The 18,720-nt window shown below is 44.8% G+C and overlaps 1 protein-coding gene across 1 annotated transcript in view; it reads right to left on the bottom strand.

Annotated features, from left to right (window-relative positions):
* LOC119188311 (solute carrier family 12 member 1-like) overlaps window positions 1-18,720 on the bottom strand; it is a 73,286-nt gene that overhangs the window by 23,597 nt on the left and 30,969 nt on the right. Inside the window, exons 2-9 of the mRNA XM_037436285.2 lie at window positions 8,653-8,736; window positions 8,014-8,089; window positions 5,919-6,014; window positions 4,997-5,136; window positions 3,900-4,013; window positions 3,537-3,648; window positions 1,181-1,308; window positions 447-665 (exon numbers count right to left, since the gene is read on the bottom strand). Of these exons, the coding sequence (XP_037292182.2) occupies window positions 447-665; window positions 1,181-1,308; window positions 3,537-3,648; window positions 3,900-4,013; window positions 4,997-5,136; window positions 5,919-6,014; window positions 8,014-8,089; window positions 8,653-8,736 (969 nt within the window). The remainder of the gene's footprint in view (window positions 1-446; window positions 666-1,180; window positions 1,309-3,536; window positions 3,649-3,899; window positions 4,014-4,996; window positions 5,137-5,918; window positions 6,015-8,013; window positions 8,090-8,652; window positions 8,737-18,720) is intronic.

The following is an 18,720-nucleotide window of genomic DNA, read 5'->3' as shown; positions in this document are numbered from 1 at the left end:
TCTCCGTCATTCTTTTTGACCGTTCATACTTTTCATGAGGAAAGGTGCACCATGTTTATCCCTAGGATCTTAAACTCAGCGGAACAAAAAAAATGAAAATGTAGAAGAAAACACGCTGACACAAAATGCCATCACAAGCCATTAGCAATGCTGGAGTTGAAGGCGTCAAATACTTCTGATATGGTACTAATTAGTTTTAAAACTGCCACAAAACAGCCAGCCTGCAAGCATGAAGGTTCTGAAAGCCTTCGTGAAAACAGCAGCTTCATCAGTTTTTCGGTGAAGGGGGAATAAATTAGAAATGTGAGAGCACTGGGAATTGTCCTAACTACAGCAAGGGCGATACTGTATATGGTTCTTCGAGAAAGGCTTGAATGTGGTCCGTTTCGAAGCGCGTATTCGCACTAGCACGGGAGCGGCATAATCGTTAAACGGTGACACTATACCTGGAAGTAATTCATCAGTCCGTACTCGCACTTGTCGGCCTCGTGCATGGTGCAGTTGGCGATGTCGGCGAAGTTGACTCCGGCCTCGGTCAGGTTGAACGGGACTCCGTTGGCGTCACGCAAGACAGTGGTGCCGGCTATGACGGCGAATGCGATGTACGAGATGGTTGTGATAAAGATGGCCAGCAGGGTGCCCCGGGGGATCGCCTTTTGGGGATCCTGCAAGAGCGAAAACCACGAGAGTTGGGAGAAGTTTCGAAGGCCGGACTGAATCGTCAAGTTAATCGTAGTAAAGTTACATGGCTGTACAGCGTCAGCTAAATGCGTCTCACAATTGGTTTATCGACAGTTACGTTTTATAATGAGGAGCATATTTCAATGCAGTGGGTAAAAGGAGAATCACAATCAAAGTAAAATATTTCACCCAAAATGTATCATTAGATAGGGGGTTACATTTCAGTCATTAGGCTGGTACCGAGGGCCGTATAGTTAACGCACTCAACACAACCCAGAACACGCGTATTGCAAGAGCATTTGTCATCAGCAGCTCTTCTCTACAACCATACTCATTCAATACCGCGTTTTTCTTAAATAAAACGCGAATACAGTGCTTCCCTGAATAGATGGAAATATTGGTCGTATTGCGTATATTTATGCATTCGTTCTGCAAATTCTGTGTTATAGAGTCAATTGTAAAATATTAGAAAACAAATTGATAGTTTTCAATTTTGTACCTTCAAATCACCAGAGATGTTGGCACCGGCCAGAATACCCGTAGCCGCCGGGAAGAAAATAGAGAAGACGTCGAAGAAAGTTTCGCCATCTCTGAACCCCGGCTTTACGTTTTCCATGAAAAGAGTGCCTGTAGATAGAAAAAAAAAACAGTTGTGTTATTACAGGAAATTCACAGCTTTTGTAAAACCTAACACGGCCACTACACACACAAAAAAATATATTTAACAGCAGAGTTGTTTTAGTCGACGCCGTGTCGAGGTTTCCCCATCCGTTGTCGAAACGCTGGTCTCGAGCTCGTACAGTATATATTACGAGAGTGAAACTCGAAACGAAAGAAAGGGCTTCACGGCGCAAAGATAGGCGAGGCTCGGTGGTGGAAAGCCATGCTAGGAAAAAGAGCGAAAGAACCAGAACGCGAAGTGGCCAGAATGAGACGCTTTTAGCAAGTGAAGTTTCAATCAAAAGCATAGAACCAGCTTACAGACTGCTGCAAGGTAAGGACATCACTCCGCATACCATTACTTTGGTTTTCGGCGCACATGGGGTCAGGGGAGGGAGCCCCACGTAACCTCAACGAGGTGGCGCGGATTAGTGTGCCGTGCAATCCCCGAGGCGGCCGAATCTCCCGCTCCGGAGTTTAGCGACCAGCTGTTGACGTGCAACAGCATAACCAAGCATTATTACTTAGAGTGCAGGGAATTCCCTTCTGCCTGCGGACGTTACCCCAACCCGGTCGTCGTGAATAAAATTAACCCGGACTGTGGGGTTTCGATATATTGTAGTAAGTGTGGAGACTTGCTCAATTTCGAACACATGCTCTGGCGCTGCTCGGCAATGGCAGGTGCGGCTTCTCACTGTGAAAAGAGAGCTGCACAGTGACGCGCTGGTGGACACACTCAGGGCTGTCCACCATAGGGCCCGTGTGGCGGCAGAGGAGCTTAGCCTCTTTGTCCCGACGTGGGAGCAGCCAGCATGAGTCCTACACTGATCCTCAGGACTTCAATAAAGGAAGATGTAACGCACATTACTAAAAAAAAAATAAGAGAAAAAAACAAGCAACTAGAGAATGAGTATGCATATAAATAAACAAAAACGACAGGCACGTTTTTTTCTATCAGATTATCTCGTTTATCTTGTTTTTTTTTAATGTGCGAGCACGTCTTTTTACGTTTTTGATTAATAAAACGTCAGTCGCTATATAGCAACGCGTCGTCCTGTCTCCTTCGTATCTGTGTGCATTGTCGTTTTTTCACGCTGTTTCTAACCTGAGTTTTAAGGAACTTGCCCAACTGTCTCTGTTAACCCAATGGAAAGTATCAACCAATGGGAGAAGTATGTGAGAGATGAGGGTGAACCGGAGGAGGGGGGGGGGGAGCATCAGCTTTGCTCTTTTGATAGTCGGCTTCGAAAGTATTCACGTATAGTGTAGCTGACCACACTTTTTTGTACATTTCACGGCCATGACCGCACAATAGGTTCGATTACAAAACAGCAGCGTTTAAATATTGCAGGCATTGATTGGACTTAACGTTCCTCATCTGTATATAACCATCAGTCTGCGGCTGCTGTTGCTGGAATAAAGTGCCGGCTGAACCGTGGTATTTGAATACATTGTTTTTCGGGGAGCGGAATGAGGCTAATCCTCTCTTTTTTCCGCCTCGTCCAAACGAAACTGCTGGACTTTTAAAAAAGTTTATCGATTCATTCATTCGAGGGGCACTTTCCGTAGAGGAACGACCTGCATGAAAAGCTGGTTCTTTAAGGAAATTTCTACTGCGAGATTAATCACCGTTGGCATTCTCGAGTCACGAAGAAAAATATTTCAGACATCTATGGCTTTTTTTTTCTACATCAGCTGACTCAATCTTAAAAATACAAGAACACAAAGCTCCTAGTTTCAATTGCAGGTGCGAACTTTATGGCCCCATATAGTGTTTTAACTCCACCACAGTCAGAATTTAATCACGCATTTTATTTCTCTACTGTTCCATACACATTTTTCCTTTCCTTTGCACCCTGTGTATAACTAATAGCTGAACGATTATCCCGCAAAAACAAAGAGCGCGAAAGTGGAAGAAGTCCAGCGGCGTAAACGGTAGTCGGTGTACCAGTAACCCACGTGACAGTAATTCCAAAACTATTTTTCCGTGCTTTCGTTTGGAAATACACAAATTAGATGCTACGCACTACTGCAGCAAACGTTGTTAGCGGAACGTAAGGGCAACCAAAGTTCTCCGTCATATTTTCTATAAAAGGCAAACTTTTCGGGTCGTTCGCAGCGTTACACGCATATGTACTGCGCACAGGCACGGCGGTAATGAGCCACATTTCGTGTCCTCTGCTTGGCAGACTCACCGGAGTAGCCGACGAAGCCCCTGGCCATGAGGTCTGTGGTGGGCGTGAAGAAAGACCCGACGACGAAGTCAACCATGGCCGCCAAGAGGATCACGAGAAGCACGATTTGCGCCTGGCAAAATAAATAATAATAATAATAATAATAATAATAATAATAATAATAATAATAATAATAATAATAATAATAATAATAATAATAATAATAACAACAATAATAACAACAATAACAATAACAATAACAATAATAATAACAATAATAATAATAATAATAATAATAATAATAATAATAATAATAATAATAATAATAATAATAATAATAATAATAATAACAATAATAATAATAATGCGTTCGAGTGCGCCCACCTTTGACTCCCACTCGGTGCCGATGAGCGCGATGCAGAGAAGCACGACCACCGTGGCGCAACTGATGATGCGGATGTCGTTCATGTCGCCATCCACGATGAGCTGGTCTTGCCTCTGCGAGTGGGACACGCGCCGCACCGATTGTGATGTCAAAATTTCGAACCCTTTCACAGTGACAGCTATCAAAACAATCGTAGCAAACGCATCGTCTTTCGAGACAAACTATACTGATCAAAAAGGGGAAAGTATGCCAATACTTGTACTTATTTTATGCCATTGTCGACAAAGCTTTAAGACAGCAAGATGCACGCGTCTCGGACTCAATGAGCGACATTTTACACACATTGTTAGCAAATGATTGGAGTGCAGCGTGAGGTCGAACGGCGGTTTATCGTGCGCGCTGTCCAACCCGTCAGACATCCGACCCATCGTTGAAGAGACGGAGGTTGATCAAAACACCTATTCGTCGTTACTCCAGCATTTCACGCTAGAGAGACGAGTATACCCTCCAGCACACCCAAAACTGACAAAAGAGGAAAGCGTAATACTGAGACGTCTGCAAAGCAGCACGTATACACGCATGAGGCCCTAATGCACCGTTTTGCTTCTTGCATGCCAGTGTATTGCCAGACGTAATCTGCAACAACACACGACTGATAACGAAGCAGGACGGACGAATGAAGACCTAACCGAAACCTGGAAGGCGAAGCTCGCCCTCGAGGACCTGGAAGACCAACAACAACTCGTCACCAGAGCTAAGAGGGCAGCAGAAGCCAGAGGGTTCCTGGACTAAGGAGCCCTCCCACCTCAGGGTGACACCGGGCATTGCTTGGAGCACTGTTTCGAAAATAAACGTTTACTTCTCTCTCTTCACAGTACTAAATCTGTACTGTGCTTAGAGTAATATACTGAGCGATCTAACGGAAACAAGTGTTCATAGCACAAACGTACGAAAGGAGTACTGCAACGATACGTAGCAAAATATTTGCCCACGTCAATAAGCAACTACACATCCCCTTTGCTCCAGTTTCACAAAAAAAAAAGCTTTAATGAATAAACACAGAAATGCTAGCAAAGTCTGCCTCTAAAGTCCTCACCTTCATCACGGCTTGCACGGTTTCTGCGAAACCCACGACGTACATGGCAACTGCCACTGCGTTTGCTAAGGAGAAAATCAACCCAATGGCACCGCCGAACTCTGGCCCAAGACTCCGCGATATCATGTAGTACGTCCCGCCTGCGATAAGCAGTTGAAAAAAAATGTAGTAGACAATACCTTAAACTGCAAACTAACAAACAACCAAATAAACAAGAAAGCACGGTGCATTTGAGAGAAGGGTATACAAATGGCATATATCTTTCATCCGGAAATAGTGGTGACATAACCGTTGTTTTTTGTCACGACTGCGTGTTCCTATGTAATTATACAGCTACAACATCAAGCAATACCATTCTTGCAGTATTCTGTGCATGAGCACAGTTCAAGTGGTATAATTTGAGCATGCATGAAAGTTTCGCATATGAAAGTGTATCGGCAATAAAACGCCAACCACTACACCCACACACTTCCCTGCTTATGAAAAAATAATTTCAGACTCATTAAACTGAATGATTCCAATGTGAAAATAGGCAAATATGCAAAATATGCAAATATGCACACTTCAGGTGATATTGAAGCAAACTGGGGATGCCTCCAAGATAACACCATATTACTTGCGGCGTTCAATTTCTAAATGTGTGCACTGTTCCACTTGAGTTTGTAAAAAAGCGTCGTTTGAAACTGAAGTAGAAATGTCATTACTTGCGAAATCATAAATTAGTTGTACGCATTTCATGAAATTGTTAATTATACTATGGGCTTCCATTTTTTCGCTATAGTTTAAAATCGCATGTCATCGTGTAGTTAAGGTCGAAGAGTGGAATCGCTCTATCTGCGGCCTGCAGGGGACTTAACGTTTCTGTATTTTCTATAGAAAAAATACTTTTTCACACATAAAATGTCGCGTTCGATCTACGTACCTCCTCTGACTTCTCCATTTGTACAAATTGCTGACATCGAAAGCGTTGTCAGCATGGTGACCGCAGATGCCAGCAGGATGATAGCAATGGCAAGACCTGAAATTTATTGCACAGTAAAACCATAAGCTCTGGGAACTGTTGTTTTAATTAAACAAAAATGCAATTTTACCATTAAAGTATTTTATACGGAGACCGACAAACCTCAGTGACGTATTTCCGTCACGGAAATGACGTCTAAATAGAGACCCCAATCAGATGGCAAAAAACATAAAAAGACATGGTTGATCCCTCCTTTTAGGAATTGCTATAACACGAAAGTGAAACGTGTCTTCAAAGATGTATTTGACCATCGATTGTGCACTGTTTCGCCCCGAGAATGAAGAAATGAATGCTGCAGTAACAAAGTGCAATGTCACGCGAAGAACGACAAGCAGTTCGAAACTTTCAGCGCACATTTCATGCAGAAATCACGCACGAAACGCGCCCAGACAGGACGAGCGCGGACAACGTTCGCAATTCTTACTACATGTGTGAGCAACACGCCCTTTCGTAACGCGGCCGCGGCAGTGAGCGAAGTGACGTTCATGCTCTATTTAACTGCTGGAACTTCAAAGCAAACTTGCGGTGGAACCACAAGAGGTACAAAGCGCCCGAATTCCGAGAAAATCCAGTGAACCAACACGCCAGTGAACCACCACGCTTGAGAACCACTACGCCATGTGGAGGCGTGCACGCACAGTGACGCACGGAATGGCGAGGCACGACGACCTTTAGAGTTTACCACCGAGCGTCAACATGAATGCATTGACACAAAGAGGGCAAATACAATCATTCAGAGAGACAAGAAACTATTGTTATTCGCTAGAAGGTTTCTGAGAAAGTGGGTGGGATCCTCAGCTCAGGGCTCCACTAGCATTTGCGGCTATCTTCATTTGAAAGGTTCGGCTGCTATGCTCTTCGGTGTCACCATAACACGATAAGATTATTTCGCACCATTCTCATTTTCGCAAATGCAGCAATACCACGTTTTTAAGGAGATTCACTTTACCCGATTACATATCGCTTGATTTGCTACCTTTATGCTTGTAATCTCAAGTTATCTTTTTAATTCAAATCGAAAACTTCTGACATGAGGCCGGAACGAAACACTCAATATCCAGATTCAATCTCGCAGAGTACGTTTATGACCGATCAGGTCCGGCATTATGGCGAGCAAACAAGAAACGTCCCGAATGCTTCCTTTTCTCAAACAGTTGGGAATGAGTAATAAAGTATTCTTGCCACAATTTCCTCAGTTGTCCTTGTACTGCCTTCACGACAAAGTACAAGGCCATAAAAGTGAATGCTTTTCAATACACTAAATGCTGTTATCTATGAAGAAATTTTTGAAGCTGTATCCTCGAAACGAAGATGTCTGTGCTTCCTCTGCATGAATAATAAAAAAAAATGGACGACTGAGTGCTCCTTTTCCGATGCAGGCGCATATTTCAGAATTTTTTTATTCCTGTACTGTCGGTCGTCACAGGCGCGTGACATGCGGTGAAACTGTAAGCTTCGAATTAAATTGTAACTTCAACTAAACAAAGAAAAAGCCGCTAGCCAACAAAAGCAGCGCTCATTTTTCTAAGTTTTTATTGAAATGAATCGCCGAGAACTATGACGTCGCAACCACGAGGAGACATGATCGAACTGCACTTAAAAATTTATGGGATTTTCGCAGTTATAACGTACGATAATGTGACACACGGCCACGGCAGATCCGAATTGCACAATTTATGATCCGATGGGGCTGTTTTCGTTCCAAGTTCGGGTCTTTAGTGCACATTTGAAAGACAACATGTATTAATTCTGAATTTAAAGAACTTTGTTGTTAAGACGCCGGATACTGCATTGCTGCCTGAGACTTCTCACCAATCTGCGTTCATCAACGTCCTATTCCTTTCGCTATGTTCGAAAGAATCAGCCTATAGACTCGAACGCACTAACTCATTTGAATACACAGTGCTCGTTTCGCACATGAATATTATTCAAGAGGAAACAGCGACGCAATGAAACTTTCGCGTTTCTGCAAGTTAAAAAAATCGTAAGAACTCACCAATCCCGGCTTGTCCCACGACCCAGGACAACCGAAGAAAAAGCATGACACCCCATATGTTGAGAAGACATCGTACCTGATCAAGGGTTGAACGAAAGAAGACAACTGGTTAAAGGGTCCCAGTTATTTTCTCAACTCAACGTACTGAGGCCAACATACAATGAAGCTAGTGAAGTTCAGCGCAACGACTATCGCATGACACAAAAGTTAAAATAAAAATTTAAATAACGCTGCATGAGTTTTTCTTGTTATTTGTTGGCTTCATGTACTTCTGGCCACGTACCGACGAATTGAAATGCGGCACCATTTAGTTGTTTAACATAACTGCGACAAGTAATTGGCCCCGTCAACCACGTCACATTTCTGCATATCTGGTCTCGAGAGATAACGTTGGCGCTGGAGGAAGTTTTCGAGTCATAATTACGCCTGTATGACACAAACTGGAGACGCTGCAAACCAAATTTAAAGCCCTGTACCACTGTGTAAAAGCATTACTTAGCGCTGAATTAGTGTTTCAATGAGTTAGTAGTATACACTTAGTACACAAAGATATCATTAATGAAGAGAAATTACGACACGAGTTGCCCTTAAGAGGTCACTGTACTTGGTTACTACAGAACAAGACCGAGCTGAACTCACCAGTACTCCTTGTATCCATCCAAATTTGACAGCATTTGTAGTACCGACATCGACACTTTGAACTTTCTCGCTGAAGGACTTGGACTGCACAAAAAAAGGAAGAAGATAATTATAAGCAACTATATATACGCATCCGCACATGTCCCACATACAGATGTATACAGCCTTATCACTCAAATCAGTTAGGTTTGCGCGGATTGGTGGATCGGTGCTCGGCTGCTGACCCGAAGGACGCGGGTACGATCCCGGCTGAGGGGGCGGTCGCTTGTCAGTGCAGGCGAAGTGGTATACAGAGGTCCGTGTACTGAGCGACTTCAGTGCACATTAAGAAACACCAGATGCCCGATATTTCCGGAGCCCTTTATTACTGCCTCCCTCATAATCACATGGTCGTTTTGGGACGCAAGACTTCACACAATTAATTGAGTGATATGTGGAGTTTAACGTCCCAAAACCACCATATGATTACGAGAGATGCCGTAGTGAAAGGCTCCAGAAATTTTGACCAACTGGGGTTCTTTAACGTGCACCCAAATCTGAGCACACGGGCATACAGCATTTCCGCCTCCATCGGAAATGCAGCCGCCGCAGCCAGAATACGATCCCGCGACCTGTGGGTCAGCAGCCGAGTACCATAGCAACTTGACCACCATGACGGGGCCCCAAAACTTCACATATTAATAAACAATTAGGTTTACGCCAACCACTGACAACAGCAAGTACATGTCACCGTTTGAAGACTATGGTTTTGTCGCTGATTATACATGTAACACCTATTATTCATCACCGTGTATTGAACAGTCGCACGACTCCACCTGGCGTAATATGTGCTCACACTACGAATTATACTTCTATAGGCAACACACTTAATCTTGATCTTTGTACGTAGCATAAAAACTCAATGTCCATCGCCTAACTCCCCTCGGAGGCGAAATCCACGTTCTTCTTTACAGTCGACGTATTGAACATCGCCCGCTCCCCTCTTTAAGCTTGCTGCACCTAACATGTTCTCGCGCTGCCTCCAGAGTTGGAGGCATTGAAAGCTTCCTGCGCGTCACGTGGTTTTTACACTGGCTCCGTTATCGGTCCACGTTCGACCAAGCGGCGATGTCACGTGATGACGTCACGAATCGCGGCGACCTGCGACATCATCACGTCACAATTTTTGTCATCACTCGTGTTGACGCCAGTAGTCTATTTTCGTGTCTGATGAGGCATCGAAAGCGTTGTACCTTAATAATCGCAATAATAGGCTGCCTCCGAAACTGACACACTAAGCACATAACGAGCACAGTGACTTATCGCTTCGAGTGATAAGTTTGTAATCGAAGTTGATGCGCATTTCTTGTTCAAATGGGGAGATGACTTAAAGCCTGCTGATTTTAAGCTTACCGCTTTAATGCAACCTGCTTGACCACCTGCCACTTGATTGGTGCCGCTTGATTGAACCACTAGGCATAAGTCGACCCAAATTAACATGCTTTCGACAATTTTTCACTGCCATGATAGCATAGATACAGCGTTTGTACAGGTCGATCGGTGACCTAAAGACGTTAGAGAGTCCGGTCCTCCATTAAATGTCTGTAAGCGTTCCGACTACGATGTCGAGAAGAAGTCTTCGCGAACCATCTCTACGAGTAGACGAAATCTGCTAGGGCACGTTGCGGGGCTAGTTGGTTGGGTTTTAACAATTATATGTGTATAGCACATGCGTGTTTGTGTGTGTCTCTCTTTTGTGTCCTTGTCGTGGTGCGCTGTACCCGTATGAATGATGACAAGACGAAATGCACCGCTTCCCAGCAAGGAATGTCTGTATAACGACGCCATGTGTACCTGTACATGAAGTTACAAGAAATACTCTCCAGCGAAAGCTAATTAGTTTTCGAGTCATAACTTCGCCTGTATGACAGAAACTGGAGACGCTGCAAAAGAAAGTTAAAACCCTGTACCACGTTGTAACAGCATTACTTAGCACTCAATTTTAGTGTTTCCATGCGTGAGTAGTACACTTAGTACACAAAGACATCATTAATGAAGAGAAATTACGACACTAGTTGCCCTTGGGAGGTCACTGTACTTTGTTGCTATACAGAATCAGATCGAGATGAACAATGTCAGCGGTATCTGACGAAAAATGTGGGCCTACCTCAAAGTCAGACAAGTCTTCAAACACTATCAATTGTAAATTGACACTGTCACGTATCCTACGTTGAGTGAGACAAAAATGATCATAGCATGGAAACTTCACACAAGTATACTGTATCTTGGTGTACCTTGACAAAGGTAAAAAAAAGGGGGAATCAGCACTAAACAACAACAGTATCATCCCAAACACTGAATGAAAATGCCACGAAACACAAAAGACGCCGTAGCATTGTGAGCATTTTTTTTCCCGATACGACAAGTGCTAAGCTGGCCGTTCTCCTATCCTGAGCTCCGACAACGACCGACCATCTAAAAGATTGAGGGCACGCACTGTTACAGGTCGAGGGTACAGAACAGGACAGATCATTTTCACGTGACCCAAATCCCTATTGGCACGATCACATGCCTTCTGAAGTATCTTCGCCCCACGAACTCGTGTACCAAGCGGAATGTCAGCTTTTGTACAGAGGGACACAATGGTCAGGCCTTCATGGCGTGTGCCACTCTTAAGAGGTAACCATCAGAGGAGACTTGCAAACGGTGCGCCGATAGGAAAGTGCAAGTACTGGGCGCAGCCAAGCCGGCTCTCATGCTCGCAGTATAGGTGCATTGTCACTTTTTTTTTTTGTCGCAGCCGATTATCAGCATTCACCACAACGAGGTTGGCGGCTAAAGTACATAAATCCCACTCAACCAGGCGGCCGTCGAGTAAAGTGGGTTTTCCTTCTGCGTATCCATTATGGCGTCTGTCTGAGCAGTACAGAGGCACATTTTGCTCCCGGCACGCTGTGAAATGTTGAGCTTGAAGAAGATAAGCCTCGTTCGCTTTCCCTTTCTTTTGTCTTGCCGCTTATCAGAACAAACGATTGAAAAAAAAAGAAAGAAAGATGGCCAGAATGTTAAGCCTGCGGGTGCAAACAGACCATTGTGTGACTTCTGCAATTTTTTTTTTTTCACTTCAGTGCACAAAGCCCTACGGACAACGACTGAAAAGAACAATTTCCTCACGTAGACCGAGATATCAGTGCGTTTGCCTCAGGTGTCAAAACGAAATGCTCTGAATTCGATGGTGTTGCTTTTACTGAAGCGAAAGCCGCATGTGTCCAATCAAACGGCAAACGTGACCATCGACGTAGTCGTCGCCGTCAACACGAGGGGCTTCAAACATTGCTACCATCAGCTGTCAAAATAGCGAAGTGATTATGGTGCGTGATTGCTGACCTGAAGAAAGCGGTATCTAATTTCTACCCCAACGACCGCATTTCGTTAGAGACGAATGGTTAAGCACCCTAGTGCCTGTATTTTAGGCGCACGTTAAGAAACACCTGGTGGTAAAAATCTCCAGAGCCCTCCTCCTCTACAGCGTCCCTCAAAATCATATCATGGTTCTGAGACAAGAAACCACAACACAATTATGGTCATCTCCCCTAAAAAAGAATCAGCAATCAAGATGATTCAATGAAGAAGACGATCAGATAGCCACACCTGGTCGCTTTCGCCATGGAGTAGTCTAAAGCGCATGCACATATAAGAGACGCTGAGATTTCTTAATTATAATTCACTGGCAGCGGAGGGAAAGTCTATAGCGTATATTGTTCGTTGTGTTTTTGAGTCCTCATCTTCTGTGCCAGTACACCACCACCAAGTGCCAAGACACCATTCGGGCAATTAAGCTTGTTTACCTCTCTGCCCTTCGTATGTTACGTTCTATCTTTTGACAGAAAAGTTAGACGTTTATCAGGATGAGCGAAACAAAGACATCAATGACCATGTTAGGATTGCGGTTGGCGTGCCACTGCCGGTGGCCTGCCTTTGACTCTCAGTTTTGTGTGAAAGTGGGAAGTAGACCATTTTTGAAGTGAAACATCGGCAGTGCTTGTCAGGCAATATCATCAAAAACCTGCATGGTCACAGACCTGAACATTAAATAATGAGATGAAATCTCCGATTGAGTAAAGTATAGAATTGGCTTTGGACCCCTTAGACCATTATTCTGGAGGGGGGGGGGGGGTAATGCCACGTAGACCAAGTGGCGAGTAATGAGATTCATCCAATTTTTGTGGCCCATAATCGTTTATGACGCCCACAAGTATCACAACGGGTACCGGACCTGAATGTGCTACCAAGAACAGATTCAGTGTTTAAAAAAGAAAGGCCAGGCCTCCGGGGTATACGCGCAGCACAGTCACAGCGAAAGGTAAAAGAGCGGCCTTTCAGAGCCTTTTCAAAACACGCATTGGGTAACCACTGCAAGCACACTTGCTTGGTACCCACTAGGCCATTATTATTAAACTTTTAGCTAGTAGGCCGGCATTTGCTATGCTATTTACGTCATTCCTCTGGAAAGCGTGGTATCCGCTAAACACTTCCAAGGAAGTTTGTGCCAATTGTCCATACAGGGGCTGACGACAATGAGGAATTGTGGCTGAAGTGGGTATGCGCCACAGTTAATAGGGGAACAAGGACAAGCTTTTGGGATGGTTTGGAGAATTGGACGGCCCACTCGTTACGCTATTCGCATTGCGCGATGACTGGTTTTTTCGCTGTTGTAAAACGCTTTATAATTCGTATTAATACGATTGCATTACCGACATCCAGCCTGCTTAAGGTAAGTTTGACCGCAAGTCACAAGCTTCGGTGTAGCTCAGCGGTAGAATACTGGGCTGGCACCCAGAGGACCCGGGTTCGAGCCCCACTGTGCCATTGGGGCTAGGTCATGCCTGCCTAAGGCAAGTTTGACAACAAGTTACGAGCACCGGCGTAACTCAATAGTAAAATATTGGGCTGGCACCCAGTGAACCCGGTTTCAAGCACCACTGTGTCATTGGTGCAAGGTTTTTTTTTTCTATTTTCACGAAATGGTTGCGGACACCGGCGGCGGACAACGACTGCGCGTGACCTGTAAAGTGATCTCATAACAGCTTTCACTGTAAAAAAAAAAGGGGGGGGGGGGTCTGACGCTATTGAGTTGTAGCACGAGTTTTTATATGGCAGAAAAATAAAGAATGGTATCGGCGACACACTTAGTGCATAGTCGAGTCTCAGCATTGTTTTTTTTTTTTTCCTTTCCACCCTTGTCAGCGTAAGATAGACGCGTTCTCAGAAACAGCTTCTTCGTGTGCATAACACCTGAGACTTATCTCGCGCGCACATATCCAGGCGTGAGAGTGCACAAGGGAAAGCTCGAACACTTATTGTTACCAGACCAGATTACAAAAAGAAGGCTTAGATATTCTGCCCAAGTGATGTATGTGCGTCAATAGATAACACACTCGCATTGGGAAATAGCTCCTTGCCAGCAAGTGTTCCCCAATCTGTCGATGCTAACACGTAAGTGCCAAGAAACAGCAGATTGTTGTACCTCGGCATCATGTAAGAGAACGCCTATGAATTTTTCGTGGGGCCGACACGTGTTCAAATAGAAACGGTTCGTTAACAGTGGGTGCATGTGTAGAAGAGCAAATGAAATGATAAAAGTTGAGAAGATGGGGCGACTCGGACACTAGACAGCCAGTTAGACAAGCCCTCAGGTGATGTAAAAGGAACAAGCAGCTGCAGTGGTAAACACTGAACAACACTAATACTAACACGTAACACACACACACACACACACACACACACACACACACACACACACACACACACACACACACACACACACACACACACACACACACACACACACACACACACACACACACACACACACAGAGAGAGAGAGAGAGAGAGAGAGAGAGAGAGAGAGAGAGAGAGAGTTAAAACGTGATTCAGATTCCCATATTTGATCATGAACGTTACCATATTTGCAAAACAGTGCCCCAAATCCGCCCTATGCGGACACGTAAACACTTCGAGGTGCCGACTCGCATACTGTGGATTTCCGATGAGGACTGGAAAACGTGAGCGATGTGAGCAAAGAACTCCCACGGGGAGGTTAAAGACAAAGACGACCCGATGTGATGACGTGGCTGTTGTGCGTGCGTCGGTGCATGGTGCACCCACTTGACCCCCCTCCACAGATCCACAAGGCCGGAAGAATTTCGAGTGAAACCCGGCGCCACTAATCGGCTCGACAATTCTCGCCTCAGGGTCATGCCCTTGACCCTTTCAGACGCCATCTATTAAGAACCGTCTGTAAGTGCGTGAAGTTTACACAACATTGACTTTAAAAGCAATCGATAGCTTCGACACACGAGGCGATCTGACTCACAGATCTAATAATAAAATAAAAAAGCATGAAAATAGACCAATTAATTAGTCCAATCAAGTGCGACAAACCACTTTGTGTTTTGTTTCTTCAGCACGTGGTGATACAAGAGACTTCTCAAGCCCGTACGAGAGAATTCACACACTGCTTCCGGAACACAACACCCAACGCACTTACATCATCATCATCATCATCATCATATTATTATTATTATTATTATTATTATTATTATTATTATTATTATTATTATTATTATTATTATTATTACTTCACACCTCTAAACAAAGCGTTCTTTAGGCAATCTGCTTCAGAAACTTCATCTTACTCCCATAAGCGCCATAGGGATTTTGTCTTTGGGGAGTTTGTCTTTTTTTGCGCACGTCTATTACCCTCTTTGCTTTCTTTCCCATCTTTCCTCCCCATTCCCCTTGCCCTAATGCAGGGTAGCAAACCGGATGCTCCATTTTCTGGTTAACCTCCCTGCATTTCCTTCATTTTATTCTGTCTTGTCTTTGGGGGGCGCGGGTGGTTTGCAAGCTTGAGCTACATCGCAGTGCGTATGGGGCCTCCGGTGATTGGATGAGCGCAAGTGCTGATGTGGCTTGAGGGGGGCGAGTACCCCTTTTGCACACCCCCTCCCTGTCGAGGCCCATGCTTTCTTCCATATATGGAAATGCCACATGCACGTCATGCCAGCCTTATAGCGTCCTTAAAAAGGCTAAATATCACGGCACAACGAAGAAAAAAAGAAGAAAGGAGGGCACAAAAGGTACAGTAAGGAGACACTAGATAAGGAGTAAACTTTTATAGCGGCATATAGGACGGTACTATACCGTATGGGTTCAAGAGGGCTATCGCACATTCTCGCCTTCAGAGGAGACGCAATTCCATTCTGAGGCAATTCGGAGGCAATGAAGTAATCAACGTGGCATAAGAAGCCGACGTGCGTGGAATCCGGAATTGCCGTTTTCCGAGACTTTGTGCGGCATGCTCTTGAACGGATATCTGCGCATTGCAGCCGCACACGCGAGGTTCGTTGTTGCTTGTTTGCTGGCTTCGTTTAAAAAGCGCGCGGCGAAGAACATCAAATGCTCTCGGCGCTGAAGTGAAGTAAGGAGTATTCACAGTCACATTTAGGCGTGACCATTAAGGCCAAACCGAGAAGGTTGGGCGAAAAATATAAAGTGGTCGCCAAGTAGCACATCGCAAGGTTTCTAGGAATTAGACATATCTATTTTGGTTTGTTTTTTATTAAAAGGAGACCCAGTGACACTTCAGGAAGCAAAGCATCACACAGCATAATAACATCGCGCGCACGCGCACATGCGCACACACACACACACACACACACACACACACACACACACACACACACACACACACACACACACACACACACACACACACACACACACACACACACACACACACACACCGAGCGTTAGGATTCAGCAGATACTTATTTTCGGGTAACATTGATGTAAGCCTTCGCGATTGTATAGTGGGCCCGTCGAGTTGCCTGCCTGCTTATGGTGATATGTGGACGGATCGCGAAGGCTCGGCGCTGTTCGGGTTTCATTTGACGCTGATAGTACCTATCAAGTCCTTCTATACTGTTCCGATGAGCTCGGTTGGGCAAAAACTGACAGCCTACGCGATGACGTATCAAAACGTTCAAATTTAAACCCCGCCAAACGTTTGGACTTCCATATTCGAAGACTTTCGTGTTCTGGCCGGGTCTTGCGAGCTCCCAGTTCGATGGATCGAAAACCAATAACATCCAAATTAAAAGGCGTGATATGAAACAAGACCGCCCGTGCACGCAATGGGCGAGGCCGAAGGAAAACGTGTGGACTTACTTCATGAACATTAATTAAAGATATGTCGCACTGTGGTTGCAAATTCATGGCGTCACAAGGATTCTCAGTTAATGAGCTGTACTCAACAACAACCATTCGAAGACTATGATAAGAAACTTACCGACATAGTGAGTAACAATATTGATTTCCACGTTGAAATATATAGTCAATTATCAACGCACACACACACACACACACGCGCGCGCATTAGAAGGAGACAAATTCAATTGCGTCTTTGTGCGTGTTCGCCCCACGAAGTGCTACAAACGACCCAAGGGTGTCTCGGTTCAATGCACCTTACTATATCATTAGTCGTCAACATCGCAGCACGGACGCTCTTCAAGCTCTCCTACGCGGTCAGAAATATTACTGCATGCAGAGGAACGACCGAGAAGTAATTACAGCTCAGAAAAGACAATGCATAAGCTTGACATCAATTTAATATTGTTGATCCGGAAGTTGATTTTCTTATAAGCACAGCGTAGACCGAACTGCCATTAAGAATGGAGACGTCTCTGCACACGGGACTCCACTCTCGCCTAATCATCACTAGTTCGAACCCTGGAGTCCACTGCTCTCCGCTGACGGGCTCGTCCTATTCACACTGTCAACAAAAGCAAGATCACGTGAGGGGTGAGTCTGAAGGGAAATGTCCTCTGCTTCACGGTCGATGTGTGTACGAGTGGCTCGTAGCAGCCATAACCTAAAATGCACTTGACAAAAGCCGACAGTGAAGAAGGGCTTCTTCGGTGGAAAAAGTGCGTCGCGGAAGCGGTCAACCATTTGTCACTGCCGATGCGACTGCGTCGATTTTCTCTGCAGCCTCGTAAAAAAACAACGAGGGGAGCGCTGCATGCACCGTCATCCACACGGCACGCTCGATCACGGCGGGTGGCCGGCGAAACGCCTCCATCTGACAATTGGTCGAAATTTACGGAGTCCGCCACTACGGCGTCTCTCATATACATATGGTGGTTTTGGGACGTTAAACCCCACAAATCAATCAATCAATCAATCAATCATCAAATCAATCTGAGAGAAAGGAACACTAGTTCTGGTAGAATTATAGAGACTATATATGTCGCCAGAGCATTGCATAATACATTTTACTTTTCAGTGAGAATTACAAGTGCGAGTTTATGTATGAGGTCATGCTAATTGAGTTATTGTTCTCTTACTTTTCCTATATTATCTATTATTCCTCCTCTCCCACACCCAACGTGTAGGGTAGAAAACAAGATATAGTGTTTGGTTAACGTTCCTCCTTTTCTCCTTTACTCATCTTTTTTTTTTCTAAAGAGTGAGAAATGACAAAGTTTCAGCGGCAAGCACATTTAGGCTTGCAAAAAGTTTCCAGGAATCTCTTATCCGACCGAGAATCACCTATTAAATGTGGTGACAGTGTGAATTGCGTCGTACTATACTTTCCTCAAGACGATAGTTGTAGCGCGAAAACAAAACGACGACACAGAGACAAGAAGGACACGAAAGACATGAGCGCTTTCGTGTCCTTGTCTCTGTGTCGTCGTTTTGTTCTCGTGCTATAACTATCGTCATGCCGTACCAACTAGCCCAAGCTGCCACACTCCTTCCTTATGTTTTGTTTAGCGCAAACCTCGCCTGCAATGTTCGAGAAGCTTCAAGACTGTAGTCGATCTTTTCGTTAAGATGACGCGCGCAACGCGAACATTACAGATTATTCTGGAACTTACGCTGCAGCCTGCGAAAACGCCGGAATATTCGACGGCACATGTATAAATGCCGACGTGCTTCGCCGCTTATCAGTTGATCCGACGGACGACGTTCAGCTCGCCGCTGTCAGTGCCAGTCTGTATCGCTGTAATCTAATTTATTCGT

This window comes from Rhipicephalus microplus, chromosome 1 (assembly GCF_043290135.1).
Source record: "Rhipicephalus microplus isolate Deutch F79 chromosome 1, USDA_Rmic, whole genome shotgun sequence".
NCBI lineage: Eukaryota > Metazoa > Arthropoda > Arachnida > Ixodida > Ixodidae > Rhipicephalus > Rhipicephalus microplus.
Note: the sequence above shows the minus strand (reverse complement) of the source record. Positions and strands in the feature narration are given on the sequence as shown.